General features: G+C 41.4%; 1 protein-coding gene across 21 annotated transcripts in view; it reads right to left on the reverse strand.

Moving 5' to 3' along the window:
• The window catches only part of RBPJ (recombination signal binding protein for immunoglobulin kappa J region), a 104,247-nt gene that overhangs the window by 56,835 nt on the left and 20,248 nt on the right, over nt 1-27,164 (reverse strand). For 5 of the 21 annotated variants that reach the window (XM_045018933.1, XM_045018931.1, XM_045018930.1 and 2 more), the window contains one exon: nt 25,972-26,210. The exons of 5 other annotated variants lie outside the window; for them this stretch is intronic. In XM_045018933.1, the coding sequence (XP_044874868.1) occupies nt 25,972-26,132 (161 nt within the window). In that variant the 5' untranslated portion in view covers nt 26,133-26,210. Of the gene's footprint in view, nt 1-2,720; nt 2,740-21,393; nt 21,503-22,342; nt 22,440-24,930; nt 25,078-25,971; nt 26,211-27,164 lie in introns of those variants that run through there. 11 more of the 21 variants (XM_045018937.1, XM_045018938.1, XM_045018939.1 and 8 more) reach the window with 10 other exon arrangements.

Consider the following 27,164-nt stretch of genomic DNA (forward strand, 5'->3'; position numbering starts at 1 on the left):
AATTATCCTGAAGACAGACTTCAGACTTATCCCAATCTTTTCTACTTCCGTGACAAACTGACACAAGAAAAAAACCTGACACTCCAATATCAACCTGTCTGGAACTATGTGGGTGCTTGAAAGGCAAGCCCTTGAAACTATGTAGTAAAATAATCAGACACCAGTGAGGAAAGCTCTATTACAAAAGAAAGCTTCTGTGTACCACATGAGGCTGTGTGCGTAACCAACAATAGAGGGGAAGAGGACATTCCAAAAAATTGTTTTCTTTCAGTTCTGTTTGTAACCCCTTTACTCCCTACCCCACCACACTATTTTTGGACAAGACAGTCATACTCTTCATTTTGTGTTTGAGAACCTTTTTGAAGCAAGTGGGTGTACGATGTTTATATCTCCCTCTCCCTTTTATTTCCTGTCTGCCCCTTCAAGGGCATCACATTAATCTTCCCTTCCACCAAGGAATGGTTGCAGCTACCTCTACTACTTATTAAGGCCATTAATGCAGTAAGAAAGGATCGCTAGAGTGATAAAAGATGTTCCATGGGAGAGAGTGCTCCACCTGTTGATCCTGAATTCAGAAAATGACAGATTATAACCATCAACGTTATTTAGGCAGAGGATGAAAATCAAGCCATAATAAACTCGTTGGTAGTTATTCATTGGGGCCATTTCCTAACTTCCCTAAAAGCATTTTCTTCTTCACTAGACAAAAGCAATGTGAGGAAACATGTGAATGCACAGGTTTTGCCAGTCTATTTTCTGTGTATTTTAATGAAATTATATTTAGTAACAGTAAATTTTACAAAATTATAGGGTTTCTTAGATTTCAAAGTGATCAATTACATCACCCAAGACGTATGTGGTTACAGAACGTTCAACTGAGTGTCATGGTCTAGAATTAATCTTAAATAAGCAGTACTATGAGACAATATACCCAACAACACACCATCCCATGAATATACAAACATCAGCAATGCATACACATGTTGGAAAAAAGATTATAATGTTGAAAATTGAGAAGAGTTACCAACTTTTTCCTGTGTATTATGGCAGCCAAGTAATTTTTATGTTTTAAAATGTCATAATTTTATGAACAATTAAAATAATTTTAAATGGCTTAAAAGTTTCATTATTTTGTTAAATTAATCTCCAGGCAAAACTAAGCCATTGCTTTCTACTCTGGCTATTTCCTAAGTGAAATCACTTCATAGAATTGAATCTCCCCTCTGCAGAAAAGTGTTAGCAACAACTGACATATAATTTGTGTTATCAATTATTTTTGTTGAGAAAATTAGACATTTACATTTTCTAAAGAGCAAGAAGATTTTTAAAGTTGAATATCTGATGCTAGATGTTTTATTAACCAGTTAAGGACTCCTAGTATTTATGTTTGCATAATTAATGACTTTTTTAAATACACAAACCACTTGTGACAATCCATAGAATAAAGCACCACACCTAATATACTATTATGGTTAACTGGGTCAATGATGTAGGAATAAGAAGGTTACCTGCACATTTCTGAAATATGCTTTTTTATTCATGTCATAGTATTTCTATAATATATCACATGACTCAGGTACACTGACATCTCAAATCATACTTCAGCCAGTATCTCATGTTCTGTTCTTTTTGCTCCATTTGAATTGCAGCATCTCATACAAAATCTCAGTATAAAACAGGGGTGCGTAAAACAGCACACTTATAAATATCTCAGCTATGTATCTTGTTGTGTTTTTTAATGTCTTCTTTCTCCAAGTGTATTCATCAAAATGTAATGCTTCCTTAAAAAAAAATCTTATTACTTTTAAAAAGACATTAAAAGAAAAATCTAATTATTTCATCCACGGAGGAGAAACACGATTCCTTCCTTCACATGAAGGAGGTCTCCAATGAACAAATGCAACATCATTATTGTACAAAATATATTTTTCAAAACACAAATAATTGTTGTTCAAATGTATCCCACTAGTGTCAGGAGCCTTGTTTTTCAGGTTTATCACATTTAAACACCACCTATAGGCAAATTACAATTAAAACTTCTCCATGCACCACAGTGAAGTTACTGCATATTACAAAGCAAACTTGAAAACAAGAATGCTTCTTATTTCAATTAGAATTTTTCTTGGCTAGAATTTTTGAGCTCCCTTTGCTATCTCTACAAAACTAGTGTTTTAAATGAAAATTCTACCTCACAGAGCTTAACTACTTTTGCTTAAGCATAATGGTCATAATCCTGTGTTTATTACAATACTGTGATTCCATAATGACAATCATAATATCACAAACCTAGCATTATGATTGTACTGCAAGACAAAATTAAGAGCACATAAGTAGTGTTGTAAGGACACCAATTCCTCAGCTCTGCACCCAACCTCTTTTAAAAAGTCTCATCTTCTAAAGAATATTCTCATCCAGAAAGCAAGGTGAATTTGTAAGAACTGTTTTGAAATGCCAAAGAACTGAGCAGGCCTTTTATCAGCGGCCCCAACACCACAATGAGGACCTAGTCTGGTACGATCTTTGAAACACTTGGAGATTGCTGAACATACGGGGTCAGAGGAAGCTATGGTACATGGCTGATACAAGGATTCACTGGAAAAAAAATCTGGAATTGCCACTTCCCACATGATGATAGAGAGGTAGATGGTCTCTCCAAGAAAGAGCAATGAAGAAGGCAACTTCAACAGATGCACTGAACTGGAGCCAACAACACAGCTTACCAGTTGGGAGACCTTAGATCGTCCATGAAAAAAAGTGTGGAGCTGCCGCAAAGATTCTTCTATAGCTAAGATAGATGGACAGAAATAGTGACAATCTAAACATCAGGGGATAATCTGTTTATCTGAGAAATTAAAGTTCAGATATTAGATTCCCAGTGTCTTCCTTCAGGGTATCAATCTTTCATTGGAAATATGGATAATGTGATGTGTGCTATTGTAACTCACACACCTTCTGGGTGCATTGTTCTGTCTCATCTTTTGGCACCACTTAGAGAAAGAGATAAAATGAGTCTGCTCTACAGCCTTAGCTAACAGACAGTTTGCTTTTAGCTCATGCGGTAGAGGCTCATGCACTAAGCTCCACCGACAACTGGGGTCTGTCAGCGTTACACTATGATAATGGCATGAAGAAGGGCCATGGTTACACCAAGAAAAGACTGTCTTATCTAAATCACAAGGGAAACCCTCTGTAGTCAACAAGTAATGCTGACAAATTACTCTCTAGATTGATGATGAAAACAATTCAGAATATCCATTTTGAACTGTTTTAATTAGACTCATAGACTTTAAGGTCAGAAGGGATCATTGTGATCTAGTCTGGCCTCCTGCATATTGCCGGCCACAGAACCTCATCCACTCCTAAACAGACTCCAAACCTCTGGCATGATTTAAGGACTTCCAGTTACAAAGAATTCACCATTTACACTAGTTTAAACCTGCAAGTGACTCGTGTCCCATGCTACAAAGGAAGGTGAAACCCCTCCCCCCCCCAGGATTTCTGCCAATCTGTCCCCGGGGAAAATTCCTTCCTGACCCCAAATATGGCAATCAAATAAAAGGGAGTATTTCTTCACAGAACACACAGTCAACCTGTGGAACTCTTTGCCAGAGTATGTTGTAAAGGCAAAGACCATAACAGGGTTCAAAAAAGAACTAAATTCATGGACGATAGGTCCATCAATGGCTATTAGTCAGGATGGACAGGGATGGTGTCCATAGCCTCTGTTTGCCAGAAGCTGGGAATGAGAGACAGGGGATGGATCACTTGATAATTACCTGTTTTGTTCATTCCCTCTGGGGCACCTGGCACTGGCCACTGCTGGAAGACAGAATACTGGGCTACATGGATCTTTGGTCTGACCCAGTAGGGCCATTCTTATGTTCTTATGATCAGTTATACCCTGAGCATGTGGGCAAGACCCACCAGGCAGGTACCTGGGAAAGATTTTCTGTAGTAACTCAGAGACCTCCCCATCTAGTGTCCTGTCTCCAACAGCTGGGGATTTATGCTACTGGCAGTCGCCAATGGACCACATGCCAGTGTAGGCAATCTCATCATATCATCCCTTCCATAAACTTATCAAGCTCAGCCAGTTAGGTCTTTAACCCTCACTGCTCCCCTTGGAAGGCTGTTCCAGAACTTCCCTTCTCTCATGGTTAGAAACCTTTGCCTAATTTCACTGGCCTACACTTATTGATGGCCAGTTTATAGTCACTTGTTCTTGTGTCTACACTGGAGCTGAATTTAAATATCTCCTTTCTCTCGTATTTATCCCTCTGATTTTCTTTTTTTAGGTGAATTATGGTAATTTTAAACCCCTTTTGTAAGAAAACAAGGCTATGTAGTTGGATATAACATCAAGGCTCCATCTTATATGGCTTTTCAGTTTGCCATGATACACATGGTATCCCTCTCATAATACGAGCATATGCTACTCACCCAAGCCTAACTAAGGGCAATTCCTTGTCCAACTGTATGGTTATAAATAGAGGGTTTTCCAGAATTCTAATAAGTTATTAAGTACATATCCCAACTTAATTCTAAAATTACACACAATTCTAGAGTCCCTGCCTGAAATGGACTCATACAAATTGAAGAAAAAAAAATTATGGGACGAATACGAACTTTATCTTAAAGTTTCTTAGAGCAGGGACCAACTGCCTACTAGTCTGGAGAATGTCTAATAGAAAACTGGCAATTTAATGATACACAAGGAAATATTTTGTGAGAGAGAGAGAGAGATTTAATTTAGTCTTTCCCTAGTGATTTTCAGGATGCTGTTATTAATTTACAGGTACTATTTTTTGAGTAGATGATGTCACTGTGTGGGGGTGTAGAAAGAGCTGCAAGACTGTCTGTGATGGGGGAAGTGAGGGGTGGGGGACAGGTTCAGAAGCTTGAGGTACTTTTCACTTCTGTTTTGTACTTTTTCATGTACACAGGAAATTCCCTCTGTGGGCGGGAAGACCAACTTCCTAATGCAAACATAAGAATGAGAATTTAAATAAAGGAGAGTTAAAAATTTTCCAGGTTTCCACACCTGGCCCTCTGCAAGGACACTAACAGAACGCCAATTCTGTAGTACCTATGATGATGAAGCACACCAGCCTTAATTGCCTCTAGTAACCAAAAAGGAAAACAATGGAGCTACACCGGCTTTGGCTTTGTTTTTCAAACTGGAATGATGTAAAAATTAGAGTAGCAACAAAGACTGTTGTACACCACTAAAAACAATGGCAGCTAAATGCTTTAAATTTGTGCAACAGGATGAGCTGGCCCTTTAAGGCAGGCTATAGGACCAGCTCTCCCTGTTCCAACTTTCACCCTCAGAAACTAGGAGTTTCCAGACAGACACCAGGAATTATTGGCTGGGCAGCCCTGCATGTTGGGAAAGTAGATAGAAACCACTAAAAGGTCCTCTTATGGATCAGTAACTGGTTAAAAGAAGGGAAACAAAGGATTAGAAATAAATGGTCAGTTTTCACAACAGAGAGAGGTAAATAGTGGGGTCCCCCCTAAGGAGCTGTACTAGAACCAGTGCTATTCAACATTAATGTAAAGGGAGTGAAGAGGCATAATTTGCATATAAAATTACTTATTTCAGATAGTTAAGTCCAAAGCTGACTGAGAAGAGTTACAAAGGCATCTTAAACTGGGTGACAAAATGACAGATGAAATTCAGTGCTGGTAAGTGCAAAGTAAGGCACATTGGAAAGAATAATCCCACCTATGCATTCAAAATGATGGCATCTAAATTAGCTGTTACCAGTCAAGAAAGATCTTGGAGTCATAATAGATAGTTCTCTGAAAACATCCACTTAATGTGCAATGACAGAATGTTGGAAACCATTAGAAAAGGGATAGATAAGACAGAAAATAACAGTGCCATTGTATAATTCCATGGTACAACCACACCTTGAATACTGATTTAAGTTCTGGTCACCCCACCTCAAAAAAGATATATTAAAATTGAAAAAGGCACAGAGAAGGGCAATGAAAATAACTAGGAGATAGAACAGCTTCCATATGAGAAGAGATTTAAACAACTGGGACTGTTCAGCTTACAAAAAAAGAGACTACTAAGGGAGGGATATGATAGAGCTCTATAAAATCATGAATGATATGGAGAATGTAATAAGGAAATGTTATTTACACCTTCACATAACATGAGAACTAGAGGTCATTGCTGAAATTAATAGGTACCAAGTTTAAAACCAACAAAAAGAAGTACTTCACACAATGTATAATCAACCTGTGGAACTTGTTGCCAGATGACTGTGTGAAAGCCAAAAATATAACTGGGTTCAAAAAAGAATTAGATAAGTTAATGGAACATAGATCCATAAATAACTATAAGCCTAGATGGTCAGGGATGCAATCCCATGCTCCATGTGTCACTAAACTTCCAACTGCCAGAAGCTGGGCCTGGATGACAGAGGATGGATCACTTGAAATTGCCCTCTTCTATTCATTCCCTCTGAAGCTTCTGGCACTGGTCACTGTCAGAGATAAGACACTGGTCTAGATGGACTACTGGTCTAACCCAGTATGGCCGTCCTTGGAAAACAGGAGACTAAGGGGGGATATGATAGAGGTATATAAAATCATGAGTGATGTGGAAAAAATGAATAAGGAAAAGTTATTTACTTGTTCCCATAATATAAGAACTAGAGGCCACAAAATGAAATTAATGGGCAGCAGGTTTAAAACAAATAAAAGGAAGTTCTTCTTTACACAGCGCAGTCAATCTGTGGAACTCCTTGCTTGAGGAGGCTGTGAATGCTAGGATTATAACAGGGTTTAAAAGAGAACTGGATAAATTCATGGAGGTAAAGTCCATTAATGGCTATTAGCCAGGATGGGTAAGGAATGGTGTCCCTAGCCTCTGTTTGTCAGAGGGTGGTGATGGACAGCAGGAGAGAGATCACTTGATCATTACTTGTTAGGTTCACTCCCTCTGGGGCACCTGGCATTGGCCACTGTCGGTAGACAGGATACTAGGCTGGATGGACCTTTGGTCTGACCCAGTACGGCCATTCTTATGTTTTATATTCCTCATGTTCTTTGGAGACACCTGAGGGAAGAGGTTCTCCTGTGGAGGAAACATAGAAGGACTAAGGAGATGACAGGTCTGGGAAGCTAGCCTAGGAGGCAGGTGGACAAAAGAGTAAGGAACCAAAGGGAGAAGAAAATTCCATGGATTCTGTTACAAACCTTGGGGATCGGAGGGGTGGGTGGGGGGAGGAGGGGAAGGTAGGGGAACTGGAGAGGGCAGAAATGATTTTAAGCTAAATAACCAAAAGTAGTCAAGTCCCAGGAGCAAAGCTGAGACTAACAGAGTAAAGAAAAAGGCTATGGACAAAGGGAACATAAAGAACTGGTGATATAAACTTAGTGCTAGCTTTCTTTTCCAGGGCCCGGGGTCTGGGCTTCCAATACCAGATGTGAGTAAGATTGCTCAGACCCTTGAAAAACCGTTATGACCCAAAAAGGACAAAGACTGGCTTCTTTATGGAGCTATTGTTTGTTTTGCAGTTTTGTATACCACAGAAGGTGAATTTTCGTAATTTAAATCAAAGGTCTAAATTAACAGCATGACCACAAAGGGTAAACAGAGTCAGCTGGGCATCAGATTCCAAAGAAGTAACACTATTGTTTCACATACTTATAGGAATATCTTCCCGGATTGAACTTTTAGAAATAAGTGTCATACATTTGTCATACAATAATGGAAGTGGATTCTATCAGAAAGAGAAGATATCATATCAAAGCACTGCCAACAGATTAATTCTTTCACACTGTGGCTAGAATAGCTCATGTTCAAAATGTTAATGTAACAAGAATGCAATATATTTTTCATATTGTACCTGGAATAGCACGTTCAAAAATTTAATGTAACAAAAGAATCATTATGGTTTTACGTAGCAGGTTTTCAATGCTGTCCTAACCACAGATACAGTCACAAGAAAACTCCTTCTGCATAACAAATGATTTTAAAATTTAAGTCAGGTATTTTATTTTAGGCACTAATTAGCTGTAAATTTCAGCATTTAGAAATGTTGTTTTTTTTATTTTCGGCAGGTCAAAACACTATCTTAAACCTCCCCCCTCCAGAAAAGTTCCATTCCCTTGTAAACGTGCCACTATAATAAAAGTTTAAGAAGATGTCCTGCTGTTTCGTTTTTTTACAGTCTTTATTCTAATAGGATCTCTATAAAACCACAAGCATTTACTGTGAATGCTTGCGCAACAGAAGACCTGCAACAGCTATGCAACTGTGTCCTAACCTAGTAGTTAGTATCCTGCAGAGTAGAAAATTTAGTGAAAATATTTTTTTTAAAAATGGTTTATGGTACCAGTCAGTCACACTACACTTATTTATATACTGTAAAGAATTCTATTTTACATAAATTTTAAAAAGTGAAAATAAGTTCTTCCTAGCTGGTTCACAAACTCAATGGACTAAAAACAAACAAAGTATCAGGATGGGGGTGTTTCAAAGGCACAAATGACAGTTAAGCACTCACCTCATTAAAAGTCATTGAGAATTGGGTGCCTAATGGTTTCATTTGTGCCTATGAAATGCTCCCGTTATGTTTATAAGAACTATTCCTAGCAGGTATCAGAAATACCTCTCTTCTGCTCATTCACAAGTTCAATTTCAGTTGTCTCTCTTGGGGCAGCAGGAGGAAGAGAAGACAGCCATAGATTCCCACACACTTCTAAAACTATGAAAGAACAGCAAAATGAGAGGGGAGAGAGAAAGCCAAAAGAAACTAATAAAGAAAAATTCCCCTTTAGTGAAGCTCTTACTCTCTGTTCCTCTCCAGCCCATTTCCCTTCCCTCAACTAGCTGCAACCTGAATTTTTAGCTCTCTTTCATTCCCTTCTCTTTATTTCAGTCTCATCCTCTTTTTTTCTTCCCCAAAGGGTATCTGGAATCTCCCACCACTCTAATCTGACTTACTCTAAACAAGAATGGCTTAAAAGTCAATGATGGGGGGGGGGGGGAAGCGGCGAAGAGAGAGAATCAAGCTTTCTATTTAAATTAGATTTTTTTCCCATTTAAATCGATCTTTGATTTTATTTAAATAACAAGGTTTTCTTTTTAAAATGAAACCTGTTTACAATGAAATCTGAATTGAATACAAAAAATGTTAATGGCCTAACCTTATAATAACCTCTTAAAACAGTGGTTCTCAACCAGGGGTACTGATACCTCAGGGGTACGCAGAGGTCTTCCAGGTGATACAACAACTCATCTAGATATTCGCCTAGTTTTACAACAGTCTACATGAAAAGCACTAGCAAAGTCAGTACAAACTAAAAGGTCATACAATACTTCTTTATACTGCTCTATATATCAGTGTTTCTCAACTGGGGGGGGGTCATGATTTGTTTTATAATTATATCGTAAAAATGAGAAAGTAAACAATTTTTCAGTAACAGTGTGCTGTGACACTTTTGTATTTTTATATCTGAGTCTGTAAGCTACTACTTTTCAAGTGCGGTGAAACGTGGGGGTACGCAAGACAAATCAGCCTCCTGAAAGGGGTACATTAGTCTGGAAAGGTTGAGAACCACTGTCTTAAAACACTTAAATAAAAAATAAATATGCTGAATCCATGAGTCTCTATCAAAAACTGAGTTTTTATATATAAAGAAACAATTGGGGGGGGAACATCTAACTTTTGAGGTCAACCTTTATAAATATGGCACAGTAGGTCATGTACTGTATTGAAAGCTTGATACTGTGGGGGATCCAGGAGTTCTGCTACTGAGTGCAAGAAACTGGCAAAATCACCACAAATGTTGGGACAAGGCCCCTGACTCCAGGAGACACCATTATTTATCTCATCAGGATCATTCATTAAGCCCACCTGAGGGGTATTTTACTCCTATTTTACAGCTTCTCAATACCCGAGCTCCAACTGACTCAGTTCTCAAATCATGACTATTTATGACTCCACCCACCATATGTACTCCGTGGCTAAAGGAAAACACTTATCTGCCCAGTAACTACCAACCCGTTTCTGGATGGTCCTGGGCACTTCAAGTAAATGGTCTTGCTCTATTTTCCTTGCATGTGTGCATAGAGATACAAACACACAGAAATCAATTAATTTCTCCACCTCCTCCTTCTGTCTCCAAAAAAATAAAATACCACCTCTACCCCGACATAACGCTGTCCTCGGGAGCCAAAAAATCTTACCGCGTTATAGGTGAAACCGCGTTATATCGAACTTGCTTTGATCCACCGGAGTGCGCAGCCCCAATGCCACCCCCCAGAGCACTGCTTTACTGCGTTATATCCAAATTCGTGTTATATTGGGTCGCATTATATCGGGATAGAAGTGTATTACAGTGCAAAAGGCACGTGGGTTACACAAGCAGAAGTCTTCGACTGTTAGGTTTTGTTTTTCTGGGGGCAGTGGTCGGAGTGGGGTGCAGCAAAGAAGTTATGTTACAAGGGAGAAGGAGCAGAGTGTGCAACCAGAAAGAAGCAACTCTGGTGTCAAAGCAAGACACTTGGAAGAAGGGACAACATTCTTCAGAGAGCAGTCTCTACTGTTGATTTTAACTCCTGGGAACTGAAGAAAAAAAATCCTACCATGGCTGCAGGTTACAAAACAGACCCTCTTTGGGAGTATTTTTAATAAATTTCTGTATCTCAGGTAAAAAGGAACATATACCAATGTAAACAGGGCAACAAAGTTGCAAAACCTGGTTGTCAAAATTAAACATTATGAAAAATGTTCCTCAGAAGTCAATGACTAGGAAGATGTGGCTGTGGACATATGCCTGAACAGTCTGGATCAACTGGTTAGTAAACTTTTATTACACCATTCTTATGGACTGCCTAACATGTGGATTACTTATGAATTTAAAAATGTTTGTGTTCATAATATAATTGGTATGTTAGTTTGTTGTTGGAGTATTTATCAATTACATTTTTACTGTTACTGCTGGACTTCTGAAATGATTTTTTATTGCCCAATACAATCAAAGAGACTAGGTGACAATTTCCTGTTTAAAAAGTAAAATTTTATTAGGGATTATTAATTTTAACTTTTTTCCCCCAAAAAACGTTTGGTATGTTGCTAGAGATCATGATTTAAACTGATTTAGATAACTCTATGATTTATTATTTTCCTTATGAAACTGGCTTTAGAAAATAAGAATGGCCACACTGGGTCAGACCAAAGGTCTATCTAGACCAGTATCCTGTCTTCTGACAGTGGACAATGCCAGGTACCCCAGAGGGAATGAACAGAATAGGTAGTCCTCAAGTGATCCATCCCGTCGCTCATTCCCAGCGTCTGGCAAACAGGAGAGGGACACCATGCTTGCCCATTCTGGCTAATATCCATTTATGGACCTATCCTCCACTAACTTATCTAATTCTTTTTTGAACCCTGTTACAGTCTTGGCCTTCACAATATCCTCTGGCAAAGAGTTCCACAGGTTGACTGTGCATTGTGTGAAGAAATACTTCCTTTTGTTTCTTTTAAGCCTACTGCCTATTAATTTCCTTTGGTGACCCCTAGTTTTTGTGTTATGAGAAGGAGTAAATAACACTTCCTTATTTACTTTCTCCATACCATTCATGATTTTATAGACCTCTATCATATTCCCCCTTAGTCATCTCTTTTCCAAGCTGAAAAATCCCAGTCTTATTAATTATGGAAGCTGTTCCATACCTCTAATCATTTTTGTTGCCCTTTTCTGAACCAATTCCAACATATACCTCTACCCCAATATAACGCAGGTTCACATACAATGCGGTAAAGCTCTGACACGCTGCTCGCTCGAGGGAAGAGGCTTAGAGGAAGGGACCCCCGCCCCACACTCACCAGCAGCCCGGCCCCAGCCCACTCCACTCCACCAGCTCCCAGCCGCAGCGCTCCACTTCCCGCTGCAGGTGATTAGGAGGGGCGTCCTTTCCCCAACCTCTGCGCACTCACCTGCAGCGGGAAGCAGAGCGCCGCGGCTGGGAGCTGGCAGAGTGGAGCTGGCTGGGGCTGGGCTGCTCCGCTTCCCGCCACAGGTGAGTGCGGAGGGCGTCCTTTCCCCAACCTCCTTGCACTCACCGGCGGCAGGAAGCGGAGCAGCCCGGCCCCAGCCAGCTCCACTCCGCCAGCTCCCAGCTGCGGCCAGTGAGTGTCTGTCAGGGGGTGGGCGGTGTGCATAGGGGTCAGAGCAGTCAGGTGACAGGGGGGTTGGGTAGGGGCTGGGGTCCTGGGGGGTGATTAGGGATGGGGGTCTCTGGAGGGGGCGGTCAGGGAATAAGGAACATGGGGGGCCAAAGCAAGTTTGGTATAACGTGGTGAGATTTTTTGTCTCCCGAGGACCGCATTATATCAGGGTAGAGATGTATTTTTATTTGAGATGGTGCGATCACATCTATAGGCAGTATTCAAGATGTGGGCATACCATAGATTTATATAGAGGCAATATGATATTTTCTGTCTTATTATTCATTCCTTTCTTAATGATTCCCAACATTCTCTATCTATGTCCAGTATATCAGAATGAGAATGTTTAAATGCTATTTATTAAATAAATAATTTTAAATTCTTATTGTAAAAGGGATAATTTTCTAAAACAAATGTGGATCATTACTTTTGCACTTCTCTATAAACTTGTGACTTCTGCATTTTTCTGAAACTAATCCTTTTCTTCATTTTTAAACTTTTGTGTCATGACAGAAATAATTAGCCTTAGCCAGGACCTATAACAGAAAAGCAGAAAAAGTGTGCAATGAAGTCAGAAAGGAAAGGAAGCATAATTAAAATCACAGGTAGATAATAACATTTTAAATTAAATAGACAGCTGATCAACAATGCTATAATTAAATACAGAGCACAACGAACAACACAGAACTGTTTTCTTCCTTCAGATTGCAATGAGTGTTTCTTAGGCTATGTCTACACTAGCACACCCCTGACCGATATAAGTTTCACTGACAAAAGCACCAGTGTGGACAACGCTATATCTGCAGGAGACGCTCTTCCACCAAAATAACTAGTGCTGCTCCTTGGGGGTGGTTTAATTATGCCGACAGAAGAGGTGTCAGCTGTCAACATAGAACAGCTACGCAGCTGCAGCAGTACATCTGTGCTGCTGTAAGGTCTGTAATCTAGACATAGCTTCAGTAGTGAAGGGGAAGGAAGGTGGTATAGTAGCATGGGTATTTTTCATCCAGGTTAATAGACATGGGTAAACTTGTTCAAACAAAATAAGGATTTTATAATGGGAACTCTCAATCTTAATATAGCTAGCAAGAATTTTCAAATTACATTCACAAAGAAAATACTTGCTCATTACCATAGCTGAATAGGCAAAACATAGGAGACTTGTGTTACAGAGCAACTCTGACATTTGTTTAAACTAGTGGTTGTCAGTGTTATCAAATGCCATTCTCTGTCTCAAGAAGAGAGCAACAAACATTATTCTGCAGCAAGTCTCCAATGGAGATTTTATTGTATTAGTCCCTTACATATTCAGTTTAGTCAGTACAATATTTTTACATTACAACAACATTCTATATAGTTTTTAAATTTTCCCTTTTTGAAGACCCTTATGGGTAGGGTCAAAGGTTACTTGAAATTAAATTCCTAGCTTCCCATCTGTGATAGAGTGTATGAACTCCTCACTAGACAGCCAGGTGTTAAAAAGTAGGAGGGCAGAGGAGGGTCCATGCCGAGCATGCTCTGCTTGGAGGCACGATCTACAAAGGAGACGCTCACCTAAGAGTGGACAGAGCAGGGAGGATTGACTCTGGGAGCTCCAGAGCAGAAGGCAGCCAGATACAAATTGAGTGAAGGCATGTTGGAGAGCAGCAGCCCTTGTGGGACAGAGGGGGGATAGGCAACCACCAGGACAGCATTCACCAGGACAGACTGCAGAAGACAAGATGGAGGTAGGTAGTGGCCCAGGGAGGCTAACTTGAGGCAATCCAGGGGAAGGCTGGTGGACAGGTCTCACAGGGACATAGGTCAGAACTCGGTGGAGCGGGAGGGCCCACATTTCCCTAATCTTCAACTGTAACCATTAGGCAGGGGGGACTGATATAGACCGTAACCACTGGGGGCGGGGGAACTGCCAGAGACTGTAACCACTAGGCGACAGACCCCAGGCCCGATCACACCATCCCCAAGAGTAATTTACAGTAACCAACTGTCCCACTGTCACCTATCCCAAGTATTTTTTTCATTGCATCCAGTAAGATAAGCATAGTAAACTATAAGTTTCTGTTAACAAATCAGCAATGATAGTGTTAATATTGGCATTTATGGCCTCCTTGGTAAAGTGTATTGAATCTCTGGAGGTGTTATATGGAGCTAAATATTAGTTAAGTCACTGGGATGCACAGATATGATCACTTGAGCTGAACTGAGATAGTCCATGTCTCAAACTTGTCACTGGCTCACTGTAGTATCAGGAAGACAATGGACAGATTCATATTTAGAAGATTTTCTTTCATCCCACAAGGGCTAGAAGGTTAAGTTCTGCAATGCAACTCTTCAGCTACAGAATCATAGAATACATATGGCTCTAAACATATCCTGAACTTGTCAACATTGACTGTGACTGTGAAACTCCAGAAAGGGGGGTGGTGGTGAAATAGCTGGTTAATATCTTAATCATTCATACAAAATGGCTGGAAAATATTTTTTAATTTATTTCACACACAGAGAGTCATGGTCCCAACCAATTATTTTGGTTAACTACTCTACTACCTCTCTACAGTCCTGAGATAAAACACAGTTAGGTTTTAAAAGCAGAGTTGTGATTAGGAAAGTTATTTTCAGTACACTCTCAAAAAAGTTAGCTGGAGAATTCCCAGTTCACCTCCACCAACCATGGAATGTTAGAAAAAATCTTGAATGCAAAAAGAATAAATGTTGGCAGAAGTGCTCAGCATGACGGAAGAAAAAAAAAATGTTGGCTCAGAAAGCAGCTGGCCACAGGAGATTTGGTCAAAGGAGGAAGAAGTATCAAAACTTATCATTGGAAGACATCACAACATACATAAAGAACTCTCTAGTTGATCTAGCAATCAAAAAGTAGAAGGGGAAAAATCTGTCCCCCCGATATAACTGATTTTGCCCTATTTTCATTCCTCCAGCTCACTAGTTTTGTCTTACTTTTGTTTGGTAAGCTGGAAAGAAAATATAAAAATTTTATTAAAGTAAATGTTTGAAATGAAATATACACAGGTTGAGAGGGAATGTACTGTACATCTGGGGTCAGGCTTGGGTTATGGGGGGGTACAGGTATTGTTTGCAAAGATGAAAAGATGCAGACATATCGCATAACCGGCATAGACCCAGATTGGGGTGCAAGGGTTTTTAAAGTGTCAGTGGATAAGTGGGCTCGGGTATGCCACCCATGGAATGAATAAGGAGTCCAAGTCAGTATCGGTGGAGCGGATAGGTACATGGGTGAGGTGCGTCCCTGGGTCTGTCAGGGAAGGAAGTGGGTTATTTCCCTGGTCGGCTGTCTCGATTACTCGGTGTGGTATTGGCATAAAAGAAAAACGCAGTCATCTACGCAGATTAACTTGTATAGAGAAATAAAGAGATGGATGGCTCTGGAAGGTTTCATGCCTGTTCTGCTGAGAGCTCTACAATTGCACTTTTCCTGACACCATATCTGTCTGATTGTTACGCCCCTTAAGAACTTACATGAAGGGAGTAACATCCCTTCTGTTGCCACTGTAGCTTCACGCTAGTAGCAATTAAAGCTATTAAAACTGATTAACCATGCAAATGATTATACCTTTTTGGTTCTTCTTTCCATACTATTCTTCACTGAATAAGATGAAAAAAACCTATATAATTCTGATGTCTTCCCTCAGTATTCTGAATCTACACATTTCTGGTAGGTGAGATAAAACACTGCTTCCACTTGTCAATAACAGAACACTTGAAAGGGAGCATGGCCCAGCAGCTAGAACACAGTTCAGAGAATCAGGAGACCAAGACTCCATTCCCATCTCTCCCACTGACTCTGCATGACCTTGGGGAATTTTCAACCTCTCTCTGCCTCAATTTCCCCATGTATCAAAAGTGCTTTCAGATCTAAGGCTGAGAATCACTGAATAAGCTCCAAGTATTATATATTCTATTAGTGCAGGTCTTGGAACTTACATACAATGGCATAAATTCAGAGTGGGCTTGAAAATATCCCCTCCATTCTCCAACCCCCATTTTAAAGTTCCCTGCAGATAACAAAATTAATACATATTAGAACTACCCAAAAGTAGCACCTGCCCACCAGAGAGAAACTGACATGTTCAGTAAGTTTCACACAGCGCTCTGCTGAGCAAAACACCATTTTCTATGCCAGAGATGAGCAACTTTAAGGTAGACTGGGGCACAAAATCCACTAAACCCCTTTGGCAGCCATATAGGGTTTTTTGTTTGTTTTTCAAAAAAATTGAACATGGTTGCTAAGGGGCACAGTCTTTTAAAAAAAGCTGCTGTTGTCTCACATCGCTAGGCTCCACTTCCCCAACAGCACAGGGTTGGACTTTAGCCCATGCCATCCAGCTCCAGTTACTGCCCCCATTGGCTGACTTAAGAAATGAGAACCACATTTCCCCTATCCACCCATCAATGGGAAGGAAGTAACCGGAGCTGTGTAGCATGGTGCAGCAGAGAGAAGCAGAATGCCATGTGTGAGGTCACACCATTCAAATCTGGCCCGAACACCCCTCCAACATACCAACAGGGAAAAGATTTGCCGTTACACTACCCAATTCTGGTTACTGCCTCCCCATTGGCAGACATATGCCCCAACTCATCCACAGCCTGGAGAATAGGGGGAGATAGGCTGGCCCCAATCAGACTGGCTGTGGGAGCTGGGAGCCAATGAGAAGGCAGTTAGAGCCAGGTGGCTTGGAGAGAAGCCCCTTCCCTGCATCAGTGAAAGTGGGGTGGTTGGGCCAGTGAGTGGCACTGCGACCGAGTGCCTGGGCTCCTGCTCCCAGTTCTAGGCTCTGCTCCACCACACCCCACACTTTAAGCACTGTGTTTGGTGCTCAGATTGGGTGAGCCTAGGAGCTAATTGGGTAGGCTGAGACTCAACCCTGCTCAGCCTCCCATGCACAAGAATATTTTCACCAGCTGCCTCCGGGCAGACCAAATAAAATGATTTGGCAAGCCAAATGCGTCCCCCAGCTTGCCAGTTAACTATCCCCATTCTATGCAGTGCCTTTTCCCAAACTTAAAGTAAGTATATAAAACTGACTAGGCTTTTGTCAAATTTCATCCTGAGTTTAATGTTCATGGTCTGCAAAATTGCTACACATGGGAGTTGTGGCACAGGTGTAAACTTAGGGCTTGTCTACACAGAGACTTAGCAAAAGGCAAGTCAGGCTGTGACAGTTCATCACACTAGCCTTCCATGCACTAAGTTGACCTACTGCCTTTCACTAAAAAATTAGTGGAACTTTCATTCCAAATAGCAGGAGGTCAAAGTACACCATGTAACTTTTAGTGCCCAGCAGCAGGGTCCACACAGAGACTTAGTGTGCAGCAAGCTAGTTTACTGTTAATGCACACCTTGTGTGATTGTATGAAATGGTATGATACCACCTTAAATAATTACAGATTTGCCATCTTGTGTGTATTTCAATCCCTTTCTGCTTATTTTTTGACAAAATCGGATTTGAAATTTACAGATCTGGGTTTGAAATTTACTGTTCTTAGATTCAATAATGGTATAATGATTTCTGAACTGCTACTCTCAATTTCCTCCTTAAATAAATGGATCAGCTGTCGGACAGGTGCTCTTTTGTTGCTTGCCTATTTCATAGCCTATTCCCCTGAATCATATACATTTACTTATTAAAATTATGTGTAAGAATCAATATTACCCATGTCTTGGTACACTTATGAAAGCTTACAATGAATTTCTTAATATTGTATGATGACCTTCCACAGTGGAACATCAATCACTCAGCAAATTCAAGTAAGAGGTCAATTTTATATTGGAAAAATGTACAACTTTATTAGAATATAAACACTTGCACTTGTTATATTTAAATTAATGAACATTACAACTGTTCCTTTTATTCAGCTAATGTAATCAAAGTATTTTTTTTTAATTAAAAACCCACTTGCATGTTCAACTATGCCTTTCCTGTAAAATGCTTCTTGGGAGCCAACAATTTAGTATATTATAGTAACATGTAGGTCAATAAATGAAGTGCTTATAATTAATTTCAGAAGCCTTGGGATGAAGAGTACTGTAAGAGGGTAACAGCGTACTGCAACCATAAACTTAGGCTTGGAAAATTTGATTTATTTATTTTTTTAAGACAGATAATATTAATGTATATTTTAAGCATTTTTTTTCTATTTTTAATCTATTTAAATTTTCAAAATTGTGGTAAATTATGTGGAGGCATACAATTATTTCATGACTGTAGAGACAGATCAAAAAAGTTAAAGCTTTCCAAACATTAAAAACAAACTGTCAACATTACATGTCAAAATATACAGAGTAAATATCCTTGAAATCAAACTTTAATAAGTTCCCAAGCAGCATTTTTCTTACTCTGCATATATGTAAATTTTGATTATCATCAATGGAAATATTTTTTCATCAGTTTGTGTGTGTGTACAATGAAATTGACATTTACTAATATTTACTGATAACAGCCTACATAAAGTTCTGCTTCACACAGTTTTCTTCTAAAGATGAAATCAAAATTATGAACTGGGTAAGTTACACCCCAAGAGATATAAGAATGTATTGCATAAACCAAAATATTTATGATGTTTATATAATTTACATCTTAGGACATCTAAAAGCACAGCTTCTTTCTTTCTTCCCCCTTCAAACCCTGCTCGCCACCAAAGAAGAGTAAAAGTCAATTATTATTGACTATATAGTTTAATACTAAAACTTTGACCATGAAGACCTAATATCTTTGTAAGCCAACCCAGCTAGAGACATTTCTCCTTCTTTCCATATTTCTCTTTTTAGTACACTAGCATGTTAATTTTTACTAATGTCGAAGAACACTATAATGAATTAATTGTTCTATTGCTAATTTGAAAAAGTACTCTGTTCTCTTATTTTGACAAGTGCAATTTCCTTTAAATAATTTATTATACTTCATAATGTACAGTATATTTTTTAAAATAAGTCATATCTCTAAGACTTCATAATATTCTAAAATGTTTTGCTAAGAAATGGAGAGCAAAATTTTTTGGTGTGTGTCAAATAAAATATGTACAGATGAGTGAAGTTCTACCTACTACCATAATCTGAATAAAAACAAGATATTTGTTTTTAAGTCACTCTACTCCTGCATCGGACACCTCAGTCCTTTTTGCAGCAATTAAAGAACAGTCATAGAGGACTTCGGGTAATGAAGAAGCAGCAAATGTAAACACACTAAAAATAAAAGATAATATTTTCATACAACAATCCTTAATAAAACCATGAAAAAATGTGTTTAGAACTATCTCAGAGATTTTCAAGGATTCCCAAAAGGTTTCTCAATAGCCAAATTTAGAACAGTAACACTCCTTGCTAATGATTTATATGTTAATACTTCCTGCTTGTGTGACTTTTACCCATTTGACCATAAATGATTTTATAAAAACAACCTTCTAGACCAGGGGTTGGCAACCTCTGCTTACCCTGGCGGGCCGGGCCAGTTTGTTTACCTGGCCATGGTTCACCGTTCCAGGCCAATGGGGGGCGGCGGGAAGCGGCGCGGGCCGAGGGATGTGCTGGACGCGGCTTCCCACCGCCTCCATTGGCCTGGAGCGGCGAACCGTGGCCAATGGGAGCTGCGATCAGCCAAACCTGCCGACGCAGCAGGTAAACAAACTGGCCCATCCCGTCAGGGTAGGCACCCTCGCAAGCCGTGTGCCAGAGATTGCCGACCCCTGTTCTAGACTATGTATGTGTGCATATAGTATAAACATCCATAGTTTTACTATTCTCAAATCTTAACCATAAATTTAAACCTAGAGTGATAGGCACATCTTCCTTCTCTCTTTCATCACTAAGCTCACTGCACAGCTGTTTACAACTGCTGTCTGGAGTTGCTTTCCTCCAATTCCATCCTAGACTCCCTCCAGTCCATCTTCTGTGCCTTGCACTCCATTGAAATTGCTCTTGCCAAAGTCTCTAATGACCTCTTCCTAGCAAAAGCTCAGAACCCCTACTCCTTGACCTGTCAGCTGCCTTTGACATACTCTTAACTGAAATATTGTTCTCCCTTGGTTTCCATGACTGTCCTCTTCTGGCTCTGCTACTTCTCTAATCACTCCTTTTGCATATCCTTATCCACCCTCCGACTTTCAATGGCAGTTCCCCAGAGCTCTGTTCTCAGTCCCCACTTCTCTTTTCCTGCTACATCTTATCTCCAGGTAATCTCATTCACAAACACAAATTCACTACCATCTTTATGCTGACAATTCACACAGCCTCTTCTCTACTCCTCTCTTTCTCCTCTACATGCCTTTTGTCTACACTAAAATCTCAGCCTCTCTCACTGACCTCTCCAAATCCTCAACATGGCTAAAACAAAGCTTGTAGTCTCTCCCAACAGTCCCCCAGCTACTTTCTTTCCTGGCTACAATGCACAACACCACCATCCTGCCTGTCACTCAGGCTCAAAGTGTCGTCTTTGAGCTGGACCTCCAGGTTATGTCTAAATCTTGCTGATTATATCTTAGAGATCTTATGCAGAAGCAATCTATTCTATTCATCCACAGAGCCAAAACTTTCATCCAGAATCCCAATTACTGCATTATCCTACTCTCTGGCCTTGACAAATGCAATTTTGCCCCATTTGTATTAATTCAGAACGTTGCTGCAAAGACCATTTTCCTAGCACAGCATTTCGACCATGTCACCCCTCTCTCTATATTCCTCAACAGGCTCTCTTCTTCTCTACTGAATCAAACATTAGCTGCTTGTCTTCACTTTCAAGGCCCTTCGTTGTCTGTCTCCTCCCTACCTATTAACTCATACATGCCACACAAACATCAACTCCTACCTCCAATCAACCCATGATACCAGCCACTATCATGCACTTGTTCAATTTTTAAAACACCTTTGATGCTTTCTCATATGCTGTCCCTCATGCTTGGGAGGAATTCCCTTTAAACATCTGCAAAAATTCACTCATCCTCCTCTACACTCTCTTTTGGTCAGCAGCTTATGACACCGTCTGGCACACAGGTTTGCCGTACAAGATGTCAAAAATTCTTCCTAGATGGGTTGTCATGGCAACTGAGCTATTGCTCCAAGGTAGACATGTGCAAGTGGCTCTGGGCCATAAAACTAGCACTTGAAGATTCCAGACTGTAGAAAGGCTTCACGCTGGAATCAAATTTATCTTATGCGTTCACCAACAATTTGCCATACACCATCTCCAGGAGATTCATGTAGCCCCGTGATATCTGCTTGGCCTCCAGAGACTGTAACTCCCAAAAGACTGAAGAGAATCTGAACAGTGATATTGCTGTAAGAAATGGAGACAAATCAAGTACATGAAACACTGCTTCCTCTTACATCATGCTCAGAGCCAACTTGAGCTTAAATATGTTTTTGAATGGTCAGAGGTTGGCACATGTTCTAAAACCAGTGTATCAAGGGGTAACTCTAAGTCACACACTTCTATACAAATGCCACCTCACTAAAGATCAAGAGCAGAAACTGTCTTCTGAACAAACTAGTAGTTTTCTCTTGGGGAGTCAATGCGCTATGTGGTTTGGGGCTCACCATATGCTATTGAGTTGGAGAATATTGTGCTCGTTTGGTTAAGTTCTGCACATGCTACACTATCAGACAAACAACTCACTTATACCATGAGAATTATTACAGGCACACTGAAGCCAACAAAACTTGTATGGTTACCAATCCTAGCCAAAAATCCTCAACCTAACAGCTGGCATCAGAATACAGCCAATAAACTGATCAGGGTGCAAAGTACCTTTATCAAGACACCAAGATATAGCAAATGCCACACTTGCCACTCTTCAGGAATATATGGGATGTACTCCATCATCAATTGCATAGCCGAAATCTTATCTGGACAGTGCTACACACTCTCTATCCAACTAATGATATCCTCAGCTCACTGTGGTGGTCAGAATTAAGAGAGAACCTCTCCCACCACCTGTAACTCTCATATCATCACCAGGCTGGATGAACAGCAACCTGGCTTTGGGCTCCCATGCCACCGTTGGAGACAGTTTAATAGGTCTAGGTGTGGCATGGTTCGCTATGCCAAGACAGACCATGCCTAGGGCATCAAGGACAGCTATCTGTGCACCTTTAATGCTGTGCAGGATGGCGTTACCTTTTGTGTTGGGTTTCCCAGAAGTCTTCCCATAGTGAACACTGCTGACTCAGTGGCCACTTACTGGCTTAAGACCATTTAGCTGTTTTGGCATTGGTTTGTTTTTTAAAAGCTTGTCTTGCTCACACGCAGTCATGTGCACACTTCCCCTCTGTAAATACATATAGTGTGTGTGTGTGTGTTTGTGTCACACCGTTTTTGTGATACCTACAAAAAAACTTCACAAAGGAAACGCTGCTGGTGTACTAATACTGCTGCCTATCAGGCTGACCAATACTGTCTCATCTGTCTGTTTATAGCCATCATGTCTTATATTTAAAATGTAAGCTCTCTGAAGCAGGGACTGTCTGTTTGTTCTGTGTTTGTACAGCACCCAAATACAATGGAGTCTTGGTCCATAACTGGTGCTCCTAAGCACTACAGTAACAAATAAACAATAATAAATCTGATAATTTTACAAGTATAATAAAAAACTGTATAACCATACATTGTTCACACAGCTAAGTTCTATGAAAAACAAGTTCATATTACTGTTACCCCATCGACCTCTGTTTGCTTATATCACCCTTCTGTTTTTAAACAAAACTGTAAGGTCTTTGGTGCAGGAACTGTCTTTCACTATGTCATATATTTGTAGGAGGCTTATCACAATGGGTTCCTGACCTAATTGGGGCCTTTAGGTACTTGCATAATACAAAACTGATCAGAATGAAGGTTTCCTACTGAATCTATGCATCTCTAGTAGTCGACATTTTCATTAATACTTCATAGCCTTAAAATTATTAAAGTTTTCCCAATCATTCACGTGCAGAAAAGCTTACCATATTCTGTCCATAAATTATCCATTTCCATTAGTAAAATATTTTTGGGAATAAGACATTTTCAGTTACTTGTCTGCTACATTTCTAACATATTTTTCATTATCTCTCTCTCTGCCCCTGAAGTGAGTAATTTAGGTTCAATCATAATAATGAATGCATACTTCACTATTCCAATAAAAATTTCTTTGAAATAAAATGGTATAGTATATAACTTCGTGTAGATAAGAAATCAGACATGTTTTGGCCATACCGGAAAAACAACTTCTGTGGTGAAGTGCTAACCTCGCTATTTTATGAACAAGTTACTGGCACAAGTGAATAGATGCATGCAGGTTAATTAACTGTAATTTAAGTTTTAGCATTCACAGTTTTAATAGAAAGATTGTTTTTATAGAAAGACATTCAACTCCATTGACTAGAAAACAATCACTTACATACTTTGTCTAGCAATCTCAGGGTGAATAGAAATTGCAAACCACCACTGAAAAATTGTCACTTACTGAAGGACACATCAGATTTTAATTTTAACATATCCACAATGAAAACAGGATATAACATTGCATAACATTAGTATAACAATGCTAATTCAAAACTATAATACTGCTAATCCACAAACCTGATAATTCTCACAAAAACCAATCAGCTCATTCCATTTTATAATATGAAATATTATAAATCATGGCAAACTAAACTACACCTGTCAAAATTTAGTCATCTGCATTTAGCAAGGTTCTACCAGATAGCAGGTCCTGAGACCCATCATTCAATATGCTAACATACAATCCTCAATACAATAAAGCCACACCTGTTAATAAATTTTAGCATGTCTTTTAAAGTTTACCTGTGTGATAAAAATATGTTTGAAGTGATTATCCATAATAATAAATGATTCAGGGTCTCAGGTAGTAACAAATGAACTCCCACCTTTATTAAGTATTAAGATTCAGGGTTTCAGGGAGTAACACTGAACTCCCTCTTTTAATAGGGATTAGTAAATTTATACAGGTTTTGACCAATACAACCAATTTTAGAATCCTCAAGCACACACAGTCTTTTCGGTTCTCATGTTAAAGCACAACATATTTACTTCTCTCCTACTGTTAGCATGGTTTTATCATTCATAAGAAATTTTCTAGGCTTATGAATTAGTCAAAATGTAGTACATATTTCCTAAGAAGAGACAAGATGACACAGACCTAGAGCATTATTGACAGCAGTTGGCTAATCAGCAAGCAAAGAAAATAATTGTCAAATGATCAGACAATTAAACGAAATGAACATAAACTGGAATACAATTAATCTATAACTAATGCCACAGCAACATTTAAAACAAACATTTTAAAGCACTTTTTTGTCTTGTTCCCCCAACCTTAGGGCTCTAAATAGTGCCAGCCGGAAACTGAAACAAACACCTGCTGCATTAAAGAATGTTAAATAGGAAAAACAAGCAACAGCAGCAAGCTCCATTTGAACATGAAAGAAACCAGGCAACATCCAGGCAGCAGCTTAGATCTTGTTTTCAACAATGAAGAGAAAAAATGGAACCACCATCAAGGCCAAAATGAAACAATGCCACTTTTGCCAAGAGAACAAAAGCAACAACCACCAACCCCACCCCCAAACAGGCTGCTGGTCTCTCTAACCACATAGCCATGGCTGGAGACAGTGTAATCTCACGGGGAAAGGAATACTTAGTGTGTCTGTGACATTCACTGTGAAAATATCAAACTAAGTGCACCATGTAAAGATACCCAGCAATATTCTTACCAACCAGGATTTTGTTTTGAATGAACAGGTGGTGAGCAGACAAAGCCTGCTATTGTACTTGCAGCCCCATCCCTCAAGATTCAGTATGTGTTCAGTGGAGTGGACGCAACTACTCAGTGGGACCCAAGACCCATGGTGCCGACTACGTGAAGTGTAATTCAAGATGTGGCAGAGGTGTGCAAAACAGCTACTGATACACCCTACCACTAGTGAATCTACCATTATTACCTAACAGCAGCTGATTAGGAGTATGTCACTGATTACCATGACACAGTTTACAGGTGGAAGGCCATTATTCAGTATGACCCAGTGGCATTAATGGGGATGGCAAGTAGTTTTCATGCTGAGTCAATGTGGAGCAGATGGAGTGGGAAGGCTGCTATTCTTCTGTGGGGAGGGAAGCAGCTAAAAATATTCATTTGTAACCCAGAGAATAGTGAACAGGCAGCGAAAGGGGAACTTCCACTCACTTCTGCAAGGGAGCAGGGGTCTTGCTTGGGAGAAGGCTGTTCCTACTGAATGGGACCTAGAGCCTGGTGAATCCAGCGCAGCACGGCGCGCGGGGAAGGAGCGTTCTGCCCCCTCTCATCGCGCCCCGCTAGAAAGGAGGACAGCCCCCGACAGGAGCCTTTGTCTGGTGCCCCAAGGCCGGTGGCTGAGGGGGCCCCCGCCCGGACCCGGACCGGGAAACCCCACGAACAGGTACCCACCTCGGGGACGGGGAAGGAGTATGTCCGGCACTAAGCCCGCCTCCCCCCGTCCCGCCTGGGGTTTGGGGATCTCGGGCCTCCCTGTACCCGCCCCCAGACTATCCACCTGGGGATCCCGGCCTATCGCCCGGGGGCCTTCTCCGGTGCAGCCACCTGGGGGGTCCCAGCCCCCGAGGGTCTGTATCTCGGGGCCTCCCCCGGATCGCCCGCCTAGGAGCTCCCGCCTCCCCGGACGGGGAAGCAGCAGAACCGGGGGGCGACGGTAGGTGGGCCCCAGTGCCGGCAGAAAGGAATCGCTCCCGGCCCGGCGCTGCGAACCCCCCGCACTTACCCTGTCACAACAGGCGCCATCTTCCACAAACTCTCGCCAAAACTCCTACTCTCGCGAGAGCTGTCTCCTCCTCCCCTGGCCGAGTGCGCGCGTGCGCGCGCCCGTGAGACACACACGCGGTCGCGAAGGGGAGAGAGTGGGGGGGCGCGCCGCCCCCTCATTCCCGGGTTCCCCTCAGACTCAACAGCGGCAGCAGGCGTGGGAACCTGCCCAAGACTCGCGAGAACTCCTGCAGCGGCCTGCCAGGCACAAAGGGAGAAGCCCGATTAGTATCGCGAGAACAAAGTGAAGGGAGGGGGTGGGGGAGTCTCTCGCTGCCGCGCTCCGTGTTTGTGGTCCTTGTGTCTCTCCGACTGGCTCTGAGCCGGCGGCAGGGAGGAACAAACCATTCCGGGGAGCGGGGCGGGAGGGACCATTTGCGTGGGCAGTCAGGCGCTCTCCCACAGGGCAGGAGCGGAGCGGGTCTCTGCCTCTTGCCGGCACGCGACGTGCCCGGCCGCGGGGCTGGGAGCGCCCCTGCGGGGCGTGGAGCCGCAGTGGTGGGAGCCGTCCCGGCCTTCCCTCCAGCGCCTCCCTCTCCGCGGGGCGGGACGGCCCAGCCCGGCTCGGGCAGCCGCCCGCACGAGGAGGTTGCACGCTGGGTGACAGCTGATGTCCCAGCTCCTTGCGGCCCCCTCTAGTTCAGGGACTCGCTGAAACCCACCCTCTTCCGGGGCTGTGCGTCCTTCCTCCCTCCATACTAGGCTCCCCCATTCTCCCACCCCCTCCCGGGGCTCCATGGGACCCCCCCCGCCCGCCCCATGCTAGGTTACCAGTGCACCCCACTGCCAGGGGATCCGCGTGCGTCCCCGTTTCCCCAGCTCAGTTACAGACAGATAAATAGAGAAATGCCATGGTGGTGAGCATGGGCCTCACGTCGTTCAATACAATTAACTTGGCATCTGCCTTTTGGCTGCACTGGAAAGGTAGAGAGGAGAATGAGCAGGCAAGAGAAGTGATGGCAGTAACCAGGATATTAAATTATCTGCACATGGACAAACTTCTTAGAATCATAGAAGATTAGCGTTAGAAGAAGAAACTTCAGGTGGTCATCTAGTCCAACCCCCTGCTCAAAGCAGGACCAACCCCCAACTAAATCATCCCAGCCAAGGATTTGTCAAACCAGGCCTTAAAAACTTCTGAGGAGGAAGAGT

The sequence above is a fragment of the Mauremys mutica genome, chromosome 5, assembly GCF_020497125.1.
Source record: "Mauremys mutica isolate MM-2020 ecotype Southern chromosome 5, ASM2049712v1, whole genome shotgun sequence".
Classification (NCBI taxonomy): Eukaryota; Metazoa; Chordata; order Testudines; family Geoemydidae; genus Mauremys; species Mauremys mutica.